The sequence below is a fragment of the Anomalospiza imberbis genome, chromosome 4 (assembly GCF_031753505.1).
Source record: "Anomalospiza imberbis isolate Cuckoo-Finch-1a 21T00152 chromosome 4, ASM3175350v1, whole genome shotgun sequence".
NCBI lineage: Eukaryota > Metazoa > Chordata > Aves > Passeriformes > Viduidae > Anomalospiza > Anomalospiza imberbis.
The window spans coordinates 4,732,511-4,748,742 of NC_089684.1; the positions used below are offsets into that span (position 1 = coordinate 4,732,511).

Here is a 16,232-nt window from a genome sequence, read left to right on the forward strand (position 1 = left end):
GGGCGTGCCGGGGACGGCGCGGCGCCTCACCTGCGGGAGGGAGGGCGGCCGCGGCCCCGGTGCGCGCCGGAGATCCCGCGCGGAGCCGTGCGGGCGCGCAGAGCTGCGCGCTGCTCCCTCTCGTCGCCGACTGCAGCGGCGAAGGCAGGGAGGGGGTGGTGCTGCCGTGAGCAGGGTCCGAGGGGGACGGACAGAGTGCGAAAGAAGACGGAGAGAGAGGGAGGGAAAGAGGGAGGGAGGGAGGCGGGGGAAGGAGAGAGGGAGGGAAGGAGTCGGCGATCCGGCGCAGCGTCTCCACTCTGACTCTCTCCGCTGCTGTAACTCTTCAACTCTGCCCGTTCTTTGCCTGGACATGTCTTAAGAAAGTTGGATCTCTCCCTCCCTCTCGCCTTTCTTCTTCTTCTTTTTTTTTTTTTTTTTTTTTTCTTTTTTTCTTCTTCTTCTCCCACTCCCCGCGTATTTTTTCCTTCCCCCTCGTTCAAGTTTCAAGCAGCGGATGGGTCGGAGCCGACATGCCGCGCTGTGGCGGCGGGGCCGGGCGCCGCGCTGGCTGCGCGCCGGGGCCGTGTTGAGCGCCAGGGCCACCGCGGGGTTCACGCTCTAGAGGCGTGTGGGCACCGGAGCATTGCTCGTGCTTTCTCCAGAGGACAAAAAAGAAAGCGGGAGGAGGAAGCGTGCGGACATGAACTGAGCTGGAGCGGACTCTGTGAGAAGAGTGCCGAGTCCAGCTGGTCTGGTGAGTTCTTTGTTTAATGAGTTTATTATCGGCAGGGTGCTGAGAGGGATGATTCCCTGGAGAGTTCTAGTGCTCTAATTTGTTGCGATACTGAAAACAGTAGGATCTTCGATTCAACTCGTGGTTTTTAACTGTGTAGAGTGTTTATGTTTATGTATATATCAATACCTGTATATATACCCGCACATCCATTCTATGCAAAGCTACGTGTACCTTGGAGCTGTAGGTACCCCAAGCTTTACCGCTCCCTTCACGGCGACAGCGAGGCTCAAGTTTCCCGACCCGGAGCCCCGCAGCCGGAGCCGGGCTCGTCGCTACCGGCTCGGTTGCGCTCCCTTCGGAGGAGCCGGGGCTGGGAGCCGGCGCTGGGAGCAGTGCCCGCCGCCCGTGCGCTGTGGCGCGGCGCCCCCTGCCCGGCCGCAGCAGAACTGCGCCGCTGCCGCCACCGCGGGGCAGCCGGGGCCGGGGCCGGGGGCTGCGGGGCCGGCCCCGGGGAGGGGGCGCGGGCGCCACGGGGCGGAGCCACGCGGCTGTGGGTTGGTGACCCTGAGAGCCAGCGCTTTCTCACGGGGTTGGTTCCCTTTGACTTGCAGCCCTGGACGCGTGAGGCTGCGGTTGAAGAGGGGCTCCCTCCGCCGCTGGCTGTATTTATTTATGTGGCTAATAAAAGACGTGGCGGGGCTAATGCGTGGTAAATACGCCCTCGCTGGCGGCTCCTGCCTGCAACCCGGCTTCGTCGTGAATCCGCTGGGACAGGATTCCCCAGACAAACATTTGATAGTTATTAAGTGTGATCACTTATTAATGAGCAGAGAATCCTTCAAGGACTGTTTCGGAGTATTAATCTTTAACGGAGGGCTGACAGACTGCCAGATACCCCTTCAGCATGAATCCGGCAGGGCGCTTTTCCACTTGAGGGTACGGATTGGTAGTCCATGCCCTCTCCGCGGGCTGCAGGGTGGTCGCCGCTGCTCTCCTTCGGCTGTATACCCGGCTGCGCACTCCCTCTCACTGCCGCTGCTTTTCCCGACGCCGGAGCAGGGCGCCGCTCCTTCCAGCGGTGCCGGGGAACGGCGGGAGACGCCAGTCACTTTTGGCCTCTGCTGAGACCTCCCTCCTCCGCCCGGCCGTTAAGCGGCGGCTCGCCCAGCCCAGCCGAGGTGGGGAGGCGTGAGCCCAAGCCCGCCGGCGCGGTCCAGGGGCGGCAGCCCGGCCGCCTGTGGGAAGGGCAGCGGTCGCCGAGGCGCTGCGGTCACGGCTGGGCGCTCCTGGGTACCAGCGGTGCGGGCGGGCACCACGGGACTCGTCCCGGCCACCCGCTATTCCTCGGACAGCAGAGGACCGCGTCTTCCCGCGGGCTCTGACGGTCTCCCTTGCCATCCCCGTAAGACACCCCCGGCAGCAGCTTTCCAAAGTTTCTGAGTAGCCTTTCTGGGGGAGAACTTCACCGTACGCGAAATCGCCCGCGTCCCTGGACCGGCACCCGATTCCCTGCCGCTCCCGTCGTGCAGGAACGGGGCGAGCGCGGCGGAGGTGAGCGGTCTCCCCAGCCTTGGGCCACCGGGAGGAACAGCTCGTGGTTGTGGTTTGCCCTTCCCCCGCCGTTCTGTTCCGCGTTTCGTCCTTCCACGGCGGGGCCGGGCAGGGGTGCGAGGGCTGCTGCCGCTCCAGCCGAACGCCGCAGAAACGAGTTCCGGAGGGGCGGCCGTCCAGCGCCGCGGAGGAATCCGGCGGCGGGGGGCGCCGCGGCCCGCAGGGGGCGGAGAGGCACCGGCGAGGCGCGCTGGTGGCCGGGGAAGAAAGGGGGAGCAGCGCGGCTGGCACCGTGCGGGGCTGGCCCCGGCCCGCGCCCTCGCCCCGCAGGCAGCGAGCCGCAGAGGTGAGCGCTGGGCCAGCCGCAGAGTTGGGAGAAGTTTTGGCGGTGGGGGAGGGCGGCGCGGACCCTTTGGGAAGTTGAGGCTCCGAGGCGAGGCCGGGACGGGGGCGAGGCTACCCGGAGGCGCTGGGCGAGCGGGCGCCTCGTGCTGCGGGCCCCGGTGGGACGGGCTGCGAGCGGCGCCGGCCCCCTCCCCTGATCCCCGCCGCGCCGGGGTGGCCGCCGCGCGTCGCGGGCCCTGGCGCCCCGTTCCCCCCGCGGCTGGCGGCGGCCGGCCGGGCTGCAGCCGGGGCCGCACTCCCCGGAGAGCCGGCAGGACTTTAGCGGGCAGGTTCCGCTTAAGTTGGGCAGAGGAAGAGTTGGCGGTGGTGCTTTTCCCCGAGGCAAGGTGTCTGAGTGCGTCTGATGGGCCATTGCAAACTTCATTCCCGGGTGAGCCGGCAGGGGCGGTTCGCGGCGGGTGAGAAGTACCTTAGGATGAATTTCTTCCTTTGTTCGCACTTCCACACCGCGTCCCTCGTTGCGTTCCTCGCCGGATTGCTCCGAAAGGTAAAGGGCAGTGCCTGCCAGGACGCGACCCTTGGCAGCGGCTCCCCGGAAGAGCCCGGCTGGACTCATCAATCGGCTTCTGCTGCTGCTTTTATTCTTCTTTAGGGCAGTTGAAGCAGAACAAAGTTATGTTTGAAAGATGCACTTTTTAATCTCTCTCGTCAGTAAGTGACGCCGTGTTTTACCGCTGTTAGTATCCCCCTGTTGAAAACTTTTTTTTTTCGGCAAAGCATTAATAAGTTTAAAGAAATGCTGCCTTCTAGCAGCAGGTTTTCCTGCGGTTTAAATACTTGCATACAAGTTGTTCCTAGGGAGTGGCACAGGAAATACTACCTGTATTCTTTTACCACCTCTGCTGTCTCTCTGTAAAAGAAAAGAACGTTGTATAATACATGTGTATTTCCTATTTGCTTTTCTAACTGTGTGGAAGTAATTCAGCTATTCAGTGAGTAAATATCGTACTTGCATACTGTAAACTATTTTTTAAAGTTTTTGTTTTATTTTAAATCCTAAAATCTCGTTTAGGAGACTGAAAGGTTAGTCTTAGAAGTCATCCCAGAAAAAGGATGGTCTGTTTTTTTAATTAAGCATGTTAAAAACCTTTGTATAGCTAAGTTAACTCTACTCTCAGTTCAAGTAAACAAGTGTAAAATGACTTTAAATTCTCGAAGATTTTTTTTTTTTAGTTTAAAACTGAATTCAAAATCAGTAGAACTATTTTTGTTATCACAAATTTTTGGGTGCTATGCTAAATTTCGATCAAATGGTTATTCATAGAAATTGGAGGTCTGCTTTTCTTTGCACACCTGATGAGTTCATATTAGATACACCAGTAAGTAACTGCCTACAGATAAAACAGTCAAAATTGTCCATGTGAATCTTAGTTTCATTCTGGTTTCAAAATCTTTGTTGCTGTTGGAATATAGCTACTGCATTTTCCTTTTAACAGCTAGTATTTTGAAAACATAAGTCAAAGTATCTCATGAAATTAACTCATGCTGTGGGGAATACAAACATAAAACTTACTGGACTTTAGTCACAAGTTGAAACTGTTATGTTAATCTCTGCGACAATGTACATTTTTTGAATAACTCACCAGCTTTACTAAAGGAACACTACCATACATTCTCATCATTTGTTAATTTTCTGAATACCAAAACAGACACCTTCCTCCTCTGAAAATCAAAAGACACTGTTAATTTGTTTGTTTGGAAAGTTAAGCATGTTGAAGCATCTAAACATGGTATTTATTTTTTTTTTCCAGTAGACTACATGAATAATTGCTTTTAAACAATTGGAAGGGTAGGTGTAACCACAATTAGTGCAGCTTGCAAAGTCACACAGTCTCTCATAGACTGCTACACTAGAAATCCTGTCATGACTGTTTAGTTTCACAGTGCATTTCTGTCAGATAGCATAATTTGGGTGTGCTGATCAAAACTGACCTTTAAGGTAAACAGTTAATGTTTTGCTTGGTAGGTAGGTTATTCTGTACATAACTGGTAGAGCTTGCATGTAGAAAAAGAATAGCAATGAGACTAAGACTAACTTGGGTATATTGCCTGATTTAGGTCCTTTTTCTACCTGTGACTTGTATTGGTGGGGGAATAAATATCTCAGTGTATGTTCCCCATAGATACATTATGTATCTATGTATGGTAAATTGGTTCAATGTAGGTATCATAAGCACAATAAGCTTAGTTTGGTCTTTTTTTTTTTTTTTTTTGCTTGCTTGACACTGAAATAGCTCTTTACTAAAGTTCTGTATTTTATGCTTAAAACTCTCAAATCTTAAACTATAGACTTTAAATACTGTAAATTTCCTGCTAGGAGAAAGTCTTTTTTGTGACTGCTATCTTATCTAGTCATCTTAATTTGTAAGTTATCAATTTGAGCTCTGCTAGCTCCAGAATTATGCTTAGACCTTTAATGTGAAGATAGTTCATATTTCTAAGTTGCATTAATATTTTTTCCATGTACAAATTACCTTAATGTTTTGATGCATTAATAGTTTTGATAATGTTCTAATTAAGTAGTAAAACTGTCTTACATATCCCAGTGCTGAATTTGCATCTAAATAAAAATTTCCTGAATATGCATAGAAATAAAAATTATCTGAATAACAATTTCCAGATAGGAAATCAAAGTTTGCTTGAAAGTAGCTTTTCAGAATAATACAGTGTGCACTTCTTATGAATTTAGGGCTATGATGTTTTGTTAAGCAAACAGTTGCCTTGTGTATTGAACATGGATTCAGAAAATCCTAAGCTGCTCATATTCCAAAGATAATAAAAATTAGGAGTTCAAAGTGTAGCCTTTGGCTAAAATGTTTCTGAAATTCATTCATTTTGGCAGGCTGTAATGAGCCATCTGAGTTTATATCTAACACATTATCACTTTATCTTAATGCTTTCATAATTTCTCTTAGTAGTTAATGGTCTTTATGACTGCAACTGCTTAATACTTTAGGTATTTTCCAAGAATATACTATGTTGATTTTTTGGTAATCCGAGTCAACGTTTTTTAGTTTCTAGTAGCTATGTAAGTTATGACAAGATGGAAATAGTGTTTTGTAAAAGAAATTGCGAACTTGTTTTTATCTGATGTGGTTAACTGCTCAGTGGAGAGATACTTTTACATTCCTATTTGTAACTCAGCAACTCGCAGGGGTTACTGCTGGGGAGTAGATTCTCTTACTGGTGGTTGTGTTCTTGTTTGTAATGGGGCAGTGAGTTAGGTGCTACAGTATCAGAAGTAAAGCTGGGTTTTGGACTTCAGTATAAATTAAAAATAATAATAATAAAAAATCCTAGTGTAACTGAGGGAGAAAGCAAGGAAGTATCTGATCAGATCAACATAAAATTTGATCATTGAGTAGTAGATCATTGGTAACAGATGGCTTCCAGAATTCCAGCAAGATGGAGGAAAAGCTGGGTTTGTTGATTGCTTAAAAATGATGTTTTAAGCAATCTTCTTAACATTGCCTTTTAGGCCAGTCTGGTGGCATTTTAAAATTTTCAGAGTTTTGGAATTACCTGATATAACTATTTGATGCAAAGATTTGGTTGTGTGTAAGAGTTTGTTTGTTTTGTTGGTTGGTTTTAAGCAGATATTTGTTAACTTGGCAGTATGCTGGGACATAAAGCCCTGGAGACCTAAGTGCCTCTGTATTCCCAGGACACACCATAGCCTGGGAAGGAAAGTAGATAGGGGAGGAATAATACTGTGTAGCCATTGAAATGGTGACTGTTGCAACCTCACTCATTTGCCCTCCCAACCTTTTCTTCATTCCGTGTTAAGACCTTGTAAGTATTGGTTCCAGCTAGTGACTAACTTCAAAGAGCTTTAATGCTTTTTATTATTTGCTTATTCACTTTTTGTTTGCTATGTTTATAGTTTTAATTGTGCAGCTTTAATGCTAGATTTGGAAGACAGACACACTTTTTTTTTTCTCCTTCCAAAAGGATAATCCTTTTCATTACTCCTCTACAATACTTTCTATGGTTTGTGTGAATCTGAGTCTTAAATTCCTGTCAAAATCATTGACTTAGTAATATCTGTGACTGAATTCCTTCTGAGGTTTTGAAGTGAACTGTTGACACAAGTAGATTAATTTGCTCTGATGTTTGCTAGTGGGCAGAGTCAGTCCATGGAATGTCAGCCAGTGTGATCTTTCACATATCTACCTGAGCAGGTAGGAAGTAGGGAAGGGAAAAATTAATGTAAGAGAAAACATGAGTGGAGAATGGAAGACAACATGTGATATTATTTTAGAGGAGGTGAAGAGAACTAGTGTGAAGATAGGCACTTAGAGACTGACATCCAAAGAATAGGATGAGGGCAAACTAGGGCTAAAATGTGGGGAAAAAAAGGTCAGGAACAATAAAAGAATGACATAGTGAGTAATTAATTTGATTTGTATAGCAGATTGGCCGGGGAAGAAAACTGAGAAGGAGAGGCAAGGGGAAAAAAATTAAGGCTAAATAGAGAAAGAAGAAAGAAATGAATGTGTACTACTTAATCATTGTAATCAAGAAAATGTTAGATTGCTTTCTACTTGCTGGAAAGAAGTTTTGCCCCCGGGATCTTGTTGAAAGCTTGGGCTTGTTGAGGGAGCTTTCTGATGCTTTGAATTGTTATACTGTAAGACTTGAAGGAGTAAAGGCGACTGCTGTAAACCCAGATGAAGAAGGTGGTCCCAGATGTCTCGTTCCTGAGGTTTCTGCCTTTCTTCTTATTGCAATCTGGCCTAGATTTAGGTAGCAAAAATGTTATACTGACTTCTAAGGGCAAATCCAGTGAAGGTGTGTCTCTGTGACTGTCTTGCTGCTCCAGGCTCTTTCTCTGTCATTTCTGGAATGTGTTGGAGAAACCCAACTGAAATGTTCCTCCAGTAATTTGATAGATTCTTATTCTTACAGCTCTCAATACTAATTTGTTTCAGATCTGTTCTGAGAAGGGAATAAAGGAATATGTCTTAGTTTTGTGGCCTTTACACCTTAGTGGTGCTTGATTTTTTTTTTTTTTTTTTTTAATTTTTTTTAATGATAAGCACTACTCTTACAAGGGTAGTCAGAGCTGGAGAGAATACAATACAATGGAGAAGTAGTCTCTGTTATAATATTTATCATTCTTGGAACAGGTGCACATTGGATACTATAAAGAATTGATGGTAATATCAAGCTAACTCTTGCAGCTTACTTCCACATAGTTGTACATCAATCATTTTACAATCTAAGTGAGGGAGGAGAATTTTCTACTAGACATCATTGTCATTTATGAAGCAGAGAACGGGAGTGAATGTTCACTACTCCTGATTAGTTCGGACCTAGTTTGTTTGCTTATAGCAGACAGCATTGACATATTTCTTCTAGCATGTTGCTTCATGGGAATGTTCATTTGAACTTAACTCTGTGTTCCTCTCATGTTGCGTTAGTAATTCCTAGACTTTTGATGTAATGGATTCTTGTCTTTTTGTAGGAGTTTTTAATTTATCTGTGTTTCTATTACTGCAAATAATTTTGACACCTTGTTCAAGAAAATGATATAGTCTAAATGTGTAACCTATAAATTTCTTTCAAGTATGAATTCTGAATTAAGCATTAATGTTTATTTGATAAACATTTGAACAATCATAAGCCTTACTGCATCTCTTTCTTGTTTCAGGGTTTCTTTGTAATTGCTGCCATGGGAAGATACTTGACTATGCTGTTGCTGCTGATGCTGCTAGTGCAGCATTTTGGAAACTGTGAAGGAAATCAAAGGCCACATCATGCTCCATCAATGCAATTTACACAAGTACAGTATAATGCCACTGTGTATGAGAATTCTGCAGCCAAGACTTATGTTGGGCATCCAGTGAAAATGGGCATTTACATCACAAATCCACTGTGGGACTTAAGATACAAAATTATTTCTGGTGACAATGAGAACTTGTTTAAAGCTGAAGAGTATGTTCTTGGAAACTTTTGCTTTTTGAGAATACGGACCAAGGGAGGAAACACAGCTATCCTTAACAGAGAGGTGAAGGACCATTATATGCTGACTGTTAAAGCAGTTGAAAAAAATACAAATGCTGAAACGCGCACAAAGGTCAGGATACAGGTACTGGATACAAATGACTTGCGGCCTTTGTTTTCTCCAACATCTTACAGCGTTTCTTTGCCTGAAAACACAGCAATAAGGACCAGCATAGCAAGAGTCAGTGCGACAGATGCAGATATAGGAACAAATGGAGAGTTCTACTATAGCTTTAAAGAAAGAACAGATGTGTTTGCTATACATCCAACTAGTGGAGTGGTAGTTTTAACTGGTAGACTTGACTACTCGGATACTAAGCGTTACGAGATGGAAATTCTTGCAGTGGACCGTGGGCTGAAGCTGTATGGTAGCAGTGGCATAAGCAGTATGGCAAAATTAACGGTTTATGTAGAGCAAGCAAATGAACATGCCCCTGTTATTACAGCTGTTCCATTGACTCCATCAGAATCAGACACAGATCCAACGTATGCAATAGTAACCGTAGAGGACAGTGACCAGGGTTCGAATGGGGAAATAGCATCATTAAATATTGTTGCAGGAGATGCGCTTCAACAGTTCAAAACAGTGAGGTCTGTTCCGGGTGGCAAAGAATACAGAATAAAAGCCATTGGTCCCATTGACTGGGAGAGTCACCCTTTTGGATACAACCTTACCCTTCAAGCTAAAGACAAAGGGAATCCCCCACAATTTTCTTCAGTAAAAGTTGTTCATGTGACATCACCACAATTTAAGTCTGGTCCTGTCAGATTTGAAAAAGAGATCTATAGAGCTGAAATAAGTGAATTTGCTCCTCCAAACACACCTGTGATAATGGTGAAAGCTGTGCCTAGTTACCCACATTTAAAATATGTATTTAAAAACACACCAGGAAAAGTAAAATTCAATTTAAACACTCACACTGGTCTTATTACCACGTTAGAACCCATAAAAGCACAATATGCATCCCATTTTGAACTTGAAGTTGTGACAAGTGACAGAAGAGCTTCTGCAAAAGTATTAATCAAGGTACTAGGCATGAATAGCAATCCTCCTGAATTTACTCAGACATCCTATAAAGCGTCCTTTGATGAAAATGTGCCAATAGGTACAAGTGTAATGAGAGTGAGTGCAAAAGACCCTGATGAAGGGGAAAATGGTTATGTGACCTATAGCATTGCAAACCTGAATCCTTTGCCATTTGTGATTAACCATTTCAGTGGGATTATTAGTACTTCAGAAGACTTGGATTATGAATTGATGCCAAGGGTTTACAATTTAAGGATTCGAGCCTCTGATTGGGGTATACCATATCGCCGAGAAGTTGAAGTTCCTGTTACTGTTATTTTAAATAACTTGAATGACAATATACCTCTGTTTGAGAAAATAAATTGTGAGGGAATAATCCCCAGGGATCTTGGTGTTGGAGAACAAATAACAACCGTATCTGCTATTGATGCTGATGAGCTCCAGTTGGTGAGATACCAAATCGAATCTGGAAATGAACTGGATTTATTTAGCCTAAACCCAAATTCCGGAGTACTTTCTCTCAAACAGTCACTAATAGATGGCCTAGGTGCTAAAATGTCTTTTTATAGTTTGAAAATTACAGCTACAGATGGAGAGAACTTTGCAAAACCACTGTATATCAACATAACTGTAGCTAGTAGTCGCAAACCAGTCAACTTGCAATGTGAAGAAACCGGTGTTGCCAAAATGCTCGCAGAGAAACTCTTACAAGCAAATAAGTTGCACAATCGTGGAGAAGTTGAGGATGCTTTCTTTGATACTCACTCTGTGAATCTGCATGCACCTCAGTTTAGAAGTACTCTCCCCAGCAGCATTGAGATAAAAGAAGACCAACCTGTGGGCTCCAGCATAATATCTGTGAATGCTGCTGATCTTGATACTGGTTTCAATGGAAAGCTAGTGTATGTTATTTCTGCAGGTAATGAAGACAGTAGTTTCATTGTTGATATGGAAGGAGGAGTGCTGAAAATTCTGTCTCCCCTTGACCGAGAACTAAGAGATAAATATACCCTCAATATTACTGTCTATGATCTTGGAATACCACAGAAGTCTGCCTGGACCCTTTTAGATATAAAGATTTTGGATGCTAATGACAACCCACCGGAGTTCCTTCAAGACAGCTATTTTGTTGAAGTAAGTGAAAACAAAGAGCCCAACAGTGAAATAATTCAAATTGGAGCTACTGATAAGGATTTGGGAGCTAATGGAGAAGTAAAATACTCCCTTCTTACAGATACAGACAAGTTTACTATTAATTCTGTGACAGGAGTTGTGAAAGTTGTAGGGGTCCTGGATCGGGAGGAACAGCACGTTTATTTTTTGAAAATTGAGGCTAGGGACCAACCTACTGAAGAACCTCAATTATTTTCAACAGTTATTTTGAAAGTGGCTGTAGAAGATGTTAATGACAATCCTCCCAAGTTTATTCCTTCAAATTATCATGTGAAAATTCGAGAAGATCTTCCTGAGGGAACTATTATTACGTGGCTGGAAGCCTACGATCCTGATTTAGGCCAGTCAAGTCAAGTGCGGTACAGTCTTTTGGACAGCGGAGACGGCACCTTTGACGTTGACAAAATAAGTGGAGCAATACGTATTGTACAAAGACTGGATTATGAAAAGAAACAACTTTATAACTTGACCGTGCGGGCCAAGGACAAAGGAAAACCCATTTCATTGTCTTCTACGTGTTACGTTGAGGTTGAGATAGTTGATGTGAATGAAAACTTGCACCCCCCACAGTTCTCCATATTTGCAGATAAAGGCTTCATAAAAGAAGACGCTCCTGTTGGCTCCTCAGTAATGACAGTATCTGCTTATGATGAAGATGCAGGACGAGATGGGGAGATCAGATATTCCATCAGAGATGGATCGGGTATAGGAGTTTTTCGAATAGATGAAGAAAAAGGTAAGGTGGCTTTCTGTTATTTTTATATACTAAACAAAATCAAATGCCAGGAAAGAGAAGAGAAGCAGCATTGTCACAGTTGATATAGGTGTTCTTGTTTGGACTAAAAGATGTCACCAACAATGTGTATAGTTGTGTCTGCTACTTAAGTGAAATTATTTTTATACATTTGATGAGTAATTTCTCTTTAATATTCCCACTTCCATACAGACTACCTAAAGCCATGCTTAACTTTTAAAATCTATGCCACCCAGAAGAAGTAAGAATACTCTTGATATAAAATGGGGGTCTCGTGTGTGCCTCATGTGAGCACACACACTCTCTGTCTTGTGGACAGTGGGACTGTTATACTTTTCTGTCTTAAATGACATTATCTTTCGCTCCTTTTACTAGAGGTGTGCATGGGTGTGATATTGCCATAGTGCTGGTTTAGTTAGTTACTTTCAGAGTTTGCAGGTGCCCATCTAGAATTCAGTAAGCAGTGCCGTCTTCATCGGAAGGCTTCTGCCAAAGAAAGCATTGATGCAGCCTTAGAAAAACCTCATATGAATCAAGCAGACTGAACTGCTGAATTATTTCATAAATAATGCATAAATTGATGAGCAGTGTGAGAATTTTTCCAGTGTCATGTGTTCAGAAGAAACTTAATTTTATTTCCAGTAAAATTCTAGTGCTGACTTTTTACATTTTGGTTGGATGACTATGTAGCTATGTAGCATTTATGTCTTTGATAAAGAGAGAGCATTGGTATTTTGAAGTTATCTAAGCATCCTGAAATAAATTGAGGAGGAATCTGGTGTTAGATTTGTCTACACTTTATGTATAGGTAAATCATCAATATATGATTGATGTCTTAAAGAAAAAAAGCTTGTAACTGAGAATAAAAGGTGGGAAATATGTCTGATTCATCCAGTAGTCATTCATTGTGTTCTCTGTGCTTCCCACAATTGTGAATGTGGGTAATAGAGACTCATGAAGCCACTTTACTCTTTAGGGTTTAGGTGAACAAATTGTTCCTGACTATTTTTCTTCTCTAGAAAGTCTGTTATTAAACTACATGGTTTGTGGCTAAAGAACCAGCTCTACAGGTTGAAATGTAACAATGCTTCCCTTAGCTTTGCTTTTAACAAAGCACATAGTTAAGGTAGTGAAACAGATTTTCTAAAAGTGGAGAATTGAATACTTTCTTTCCAAGACCTTGTAGTTTCACTTTTGGCCATTTAGTATGTGTGCAGAATATTAATTTGTATATCATTATGCTTTTCTTTTGACATAAGTATATTAAAGTTCACTGTGTGTTATGGTATTTTAGAGGTGTCTCTAGTTGTCCTATAGAATGAGTCTGAGTTTGGCAATTTATTAATGTGTGATAGGTAACAGTAAGTGAGAATGAACCTGTTTGTGGGTGTGTGGACAGGTATGTGTGTTTTTGTGATGGTACTACCATGGCAGAATTAGTTGTCTGTGTGTGTTGCCTCTCTACTTTTTTGGCAGAAAGCTAGTTTACTTGACTAACTAATTGGTGTGAGTTTAAGTTGCTTTTTTTCAGCTGGGTTTACAAAGCTGGCAGAGCACAGGGCAAAGCCAGCTTCTCTTCAATAATATTATCCAGAACAGTGGCTCTGTATTTTCAAGGCAGGGGAGAGGCATTGTCTGTATTCATATCTGGTATCTAGTGTTTGCAATTCTTCAGGGATGAAAGTAGAGGGATTTGGTGGGAATGGGGTGCTGGTAGAGAGGGATTGCTAGATTTTAATCTTATTGAACAAATTCCTTTTATGACACTGGTGTGGGGAAGAAAGTGTTTATTTCAGTTTGCTTGATGTGTTTTTTCCATCAAATGGTGATCTAAAGGAAAGGACATTGAGTATATACAAACATGGCAATGTAGCTTAAGTTTTGGATTGACACTTTATTTTGGTAAAAAGCCATCAGAATTGTTCTTGAAGGCACTCTTTATACTGCAGTGTCTGAATATTTGTCATATTTCTCAAAATAGACTGGCCTTGATACAGGGAGCAGACGGAATATCCGCCAACAAAGCACATTGAAGAATTTGTGTAAGAGATTTGTCAAGCAACTTGTTAACTTTTTCAGCCTCCTGAAAGGTTCTTTGGACTTCACCCCTGAGCATGTCTCATCCTACTGCCTTTGAAGAGCATCATACTACACTGTCAGTTCAAAGACAGATAAATCAGATTTAAGAACTTATTTCAAGTCAACATTAAACTATTCAGTGGCTCAGAGTGTCTCTTTTATCCCTTGCTTATAAGAAATTAAGGACAACAATCATATTTGCAGGTAGACTAGATAATGATAGAAGCATTGAATAGCTAGTTCCATGCACTAATTTTTCTGGACTTTAGGTTGTCTTTCCCAAAGACAAACTGTTAAGTTTGTTTTAATTTTACAGTTCAAAAGGTAGGAAATGCTATTAATGTTTGATATTTGTATCTGTAATTCTGGAATTCTCACAAGGGACTTAAAATATATCTTTGCCATTATGTCTTGAGTTCTGTTTTCCAAGACTTACCTTTATTTTCAGTCAGCGGTTTTCACAGGCTCTGTTTTCTGCAGTTGTGCCCAAACCATTAGCAGGGAATGTCTTTAACAGGGAGCACTAAACACCAATATTTCCAAACTCAGGGGCTGCTTTGATTACTTCCCTGACTGCTCTGATGCTTTTCAAGTAGACGCAGAAAAAAGATATGTTAGGGGTGAATTTGATAGTCATATTTTAGCTTTCTTAGTATTCTTAAACCTGAAAAGGCAATAATGGTCAGAAAAGGAGGAGAATAAGATGATAAAATTGAAGTAGTTTCTGTAGCACCTATATCATTGTCTATTTTTTGTAATGTAAAAAATAGGGCACACACAGTTAACAGGTTTTAAAGTATTTTTCCTTTCCTAAGCTAAAGGAAGTATTTTTCACATGAAGTGTAATAAAAGTCATGAAACCCATTTCCTCAGGAAGTTATAGAGATTGAAAGTATGACTAAAGAAAATAAATGATTCTAATGAGATTACTTTGAGGTTCACCCTCATGCTATCTTCAGCTCATAAGCTGTTAACTGGAAGCCAAGGGGGTAAGGGAGAGAGATCAGAGGTCATCGCTCATATATGATTCAGAAGTACAACAGTGCTTTGTGCCTGAGATTGTACAGAAATAAAATTTAAATTGCATGATAAATGAAGACTTTGAGATATTGTATGAGAGGAAAAATATTAAAATAAGTTTTTTGTGCTGTGAATTTAGGTAACAAAGCCATTTCTTTATCCTTTAGGTATGTGTTCAGGAGAACTTGGAATTGAAGATAGCTTTTTATTTGTGAGTGGAATTGAAGGCTGTAAATTGAGATGATCAATTGGCTATATAAATTGCCTGCTAAAGCAGCAGTAAAATATTTTATCAAAGAACTTGACAAGGAGTTGAGCACATCGGTGTGTATTAACAACAACAGAAGGCATTGTGCTGATGCAGATCTCAGTGTGCCACAAGAAAAACCCATGCACCATCTAAATCCCATTAGCACAGAACAGTAAAAGTGAGATAAATCATGTCGATACCATGCTGCTACTTCGATTGAGAAAAACTCTAAAGAATTACAGAAGCAATTGCTGGAGCAGAACCTAAAGCAGAAGCTCTGCGGGACCAAGGCAGTACTGAAACTTCCTTGTCCCAGTTTTTATTCCAGTGGGCAAGGAGGGAAAAAGAAGAATGTCTTCCTGTTTATTTTTTGGTTTTCAAATACAAGGATGGAGCATTTCCATTGGGTATTTGCACTCCTCTAAGGTTAACTGAAAGATGGAAGCTCTAGTTTGTAAAAACGGTGTTGGGAAGAGCTCGTAGTACTTCTTCCAGTTGTTTAGGCAGGTGAACAGTGTCACTCACTGGGCTGGATGGGACATTATCATGGGAGCACTAGCATGTGCTGAGCAAGTGTCCACACTGATTTTCAGCTGTAAAAATGAGACTCAGAAAAACTTGTAGCAGTTATCTGGCCTTCTCCAAAGAATTTTTGCCAAGCAGATTGCTCCTTTCCTTGAGATATCAGGACTTCTATCTTATTATTGAACACTGTTCTTATTCTTTCAAAGTTGTTTTCTTATGGTTTTGCTTTTCTTTCTGGTGCTCAAAATTTAGATAGCTAAGGGAGCCAACAGACTCTGGATGTGTAGGATGCCATGGGTCAATTAGGCTAAGAAAGGCCTCATTGAAACGTTTAGGGAAGATGGGAGCCCATCCAAGAAAGTGATGTTCAGAAGTGATGGAAGGTTTAAGTAATGAATTCAGTGGTGTCTGTTATAACTAACCAGTTGAGTGGTTGCATTTACAATCCTTATACATGCAGATGCTGGATATTACATGTAGGCCCTGCACAATAAGATTTCAAGCCAAAGTAAATTTTACAAACTGATTATCAGAAACCTAGCAAGTAATTCAACTTGCAAGACTACAGCAGGTGTTTTCTAAACTTCTGCAATTGAGGATATTTCACAGTACGTAACCTAGTTCCAGAATGGTGTGAAGGGTGATGACAGTCTGAACCTCATACATGATAACCTTATTACTTGTGTTTACAGTGTATAGTTATTTGTTACCAGGAATCTTACTG

The 16,232-nt window shown here is 42.6% G+C and overlaps 1 protein-coding gene across 6 annotated transcripts in view; it reads left to right on the forward strand.

Annotated features, from left to right (window-relative positions):
* The first annotated feature begins 276 nt into the window (after nt 1-276).
* Nucleotides 277-16,232, forward strand: part of FAT1 (FAT atypical cadherin 1) — a 103,374-nt gene continuing 87,418 nt past the window's right edge. For 5 of the 6 annotated variants that reach the window (XR_010998030.1, XM_068186869.1, XM_068186871.1 and 2 more), the window contains exon 1: nt 8,328-11,616. Coding sequence is in view for 5 of the 6 variants with exons in the window: in XM_068186869.1 (XP_068042970.1) it covers nt 8,349-11,616 (3,268 nt within the window). In the remaining variant the exon portion in view is untranslated. Of the gene's footprint in view, nt 737-8,327; nt 11,617-16,232 lie in introns of those variants that run through there. The other variant, XM_068186868.1, reaches the window with a different exon arrangement.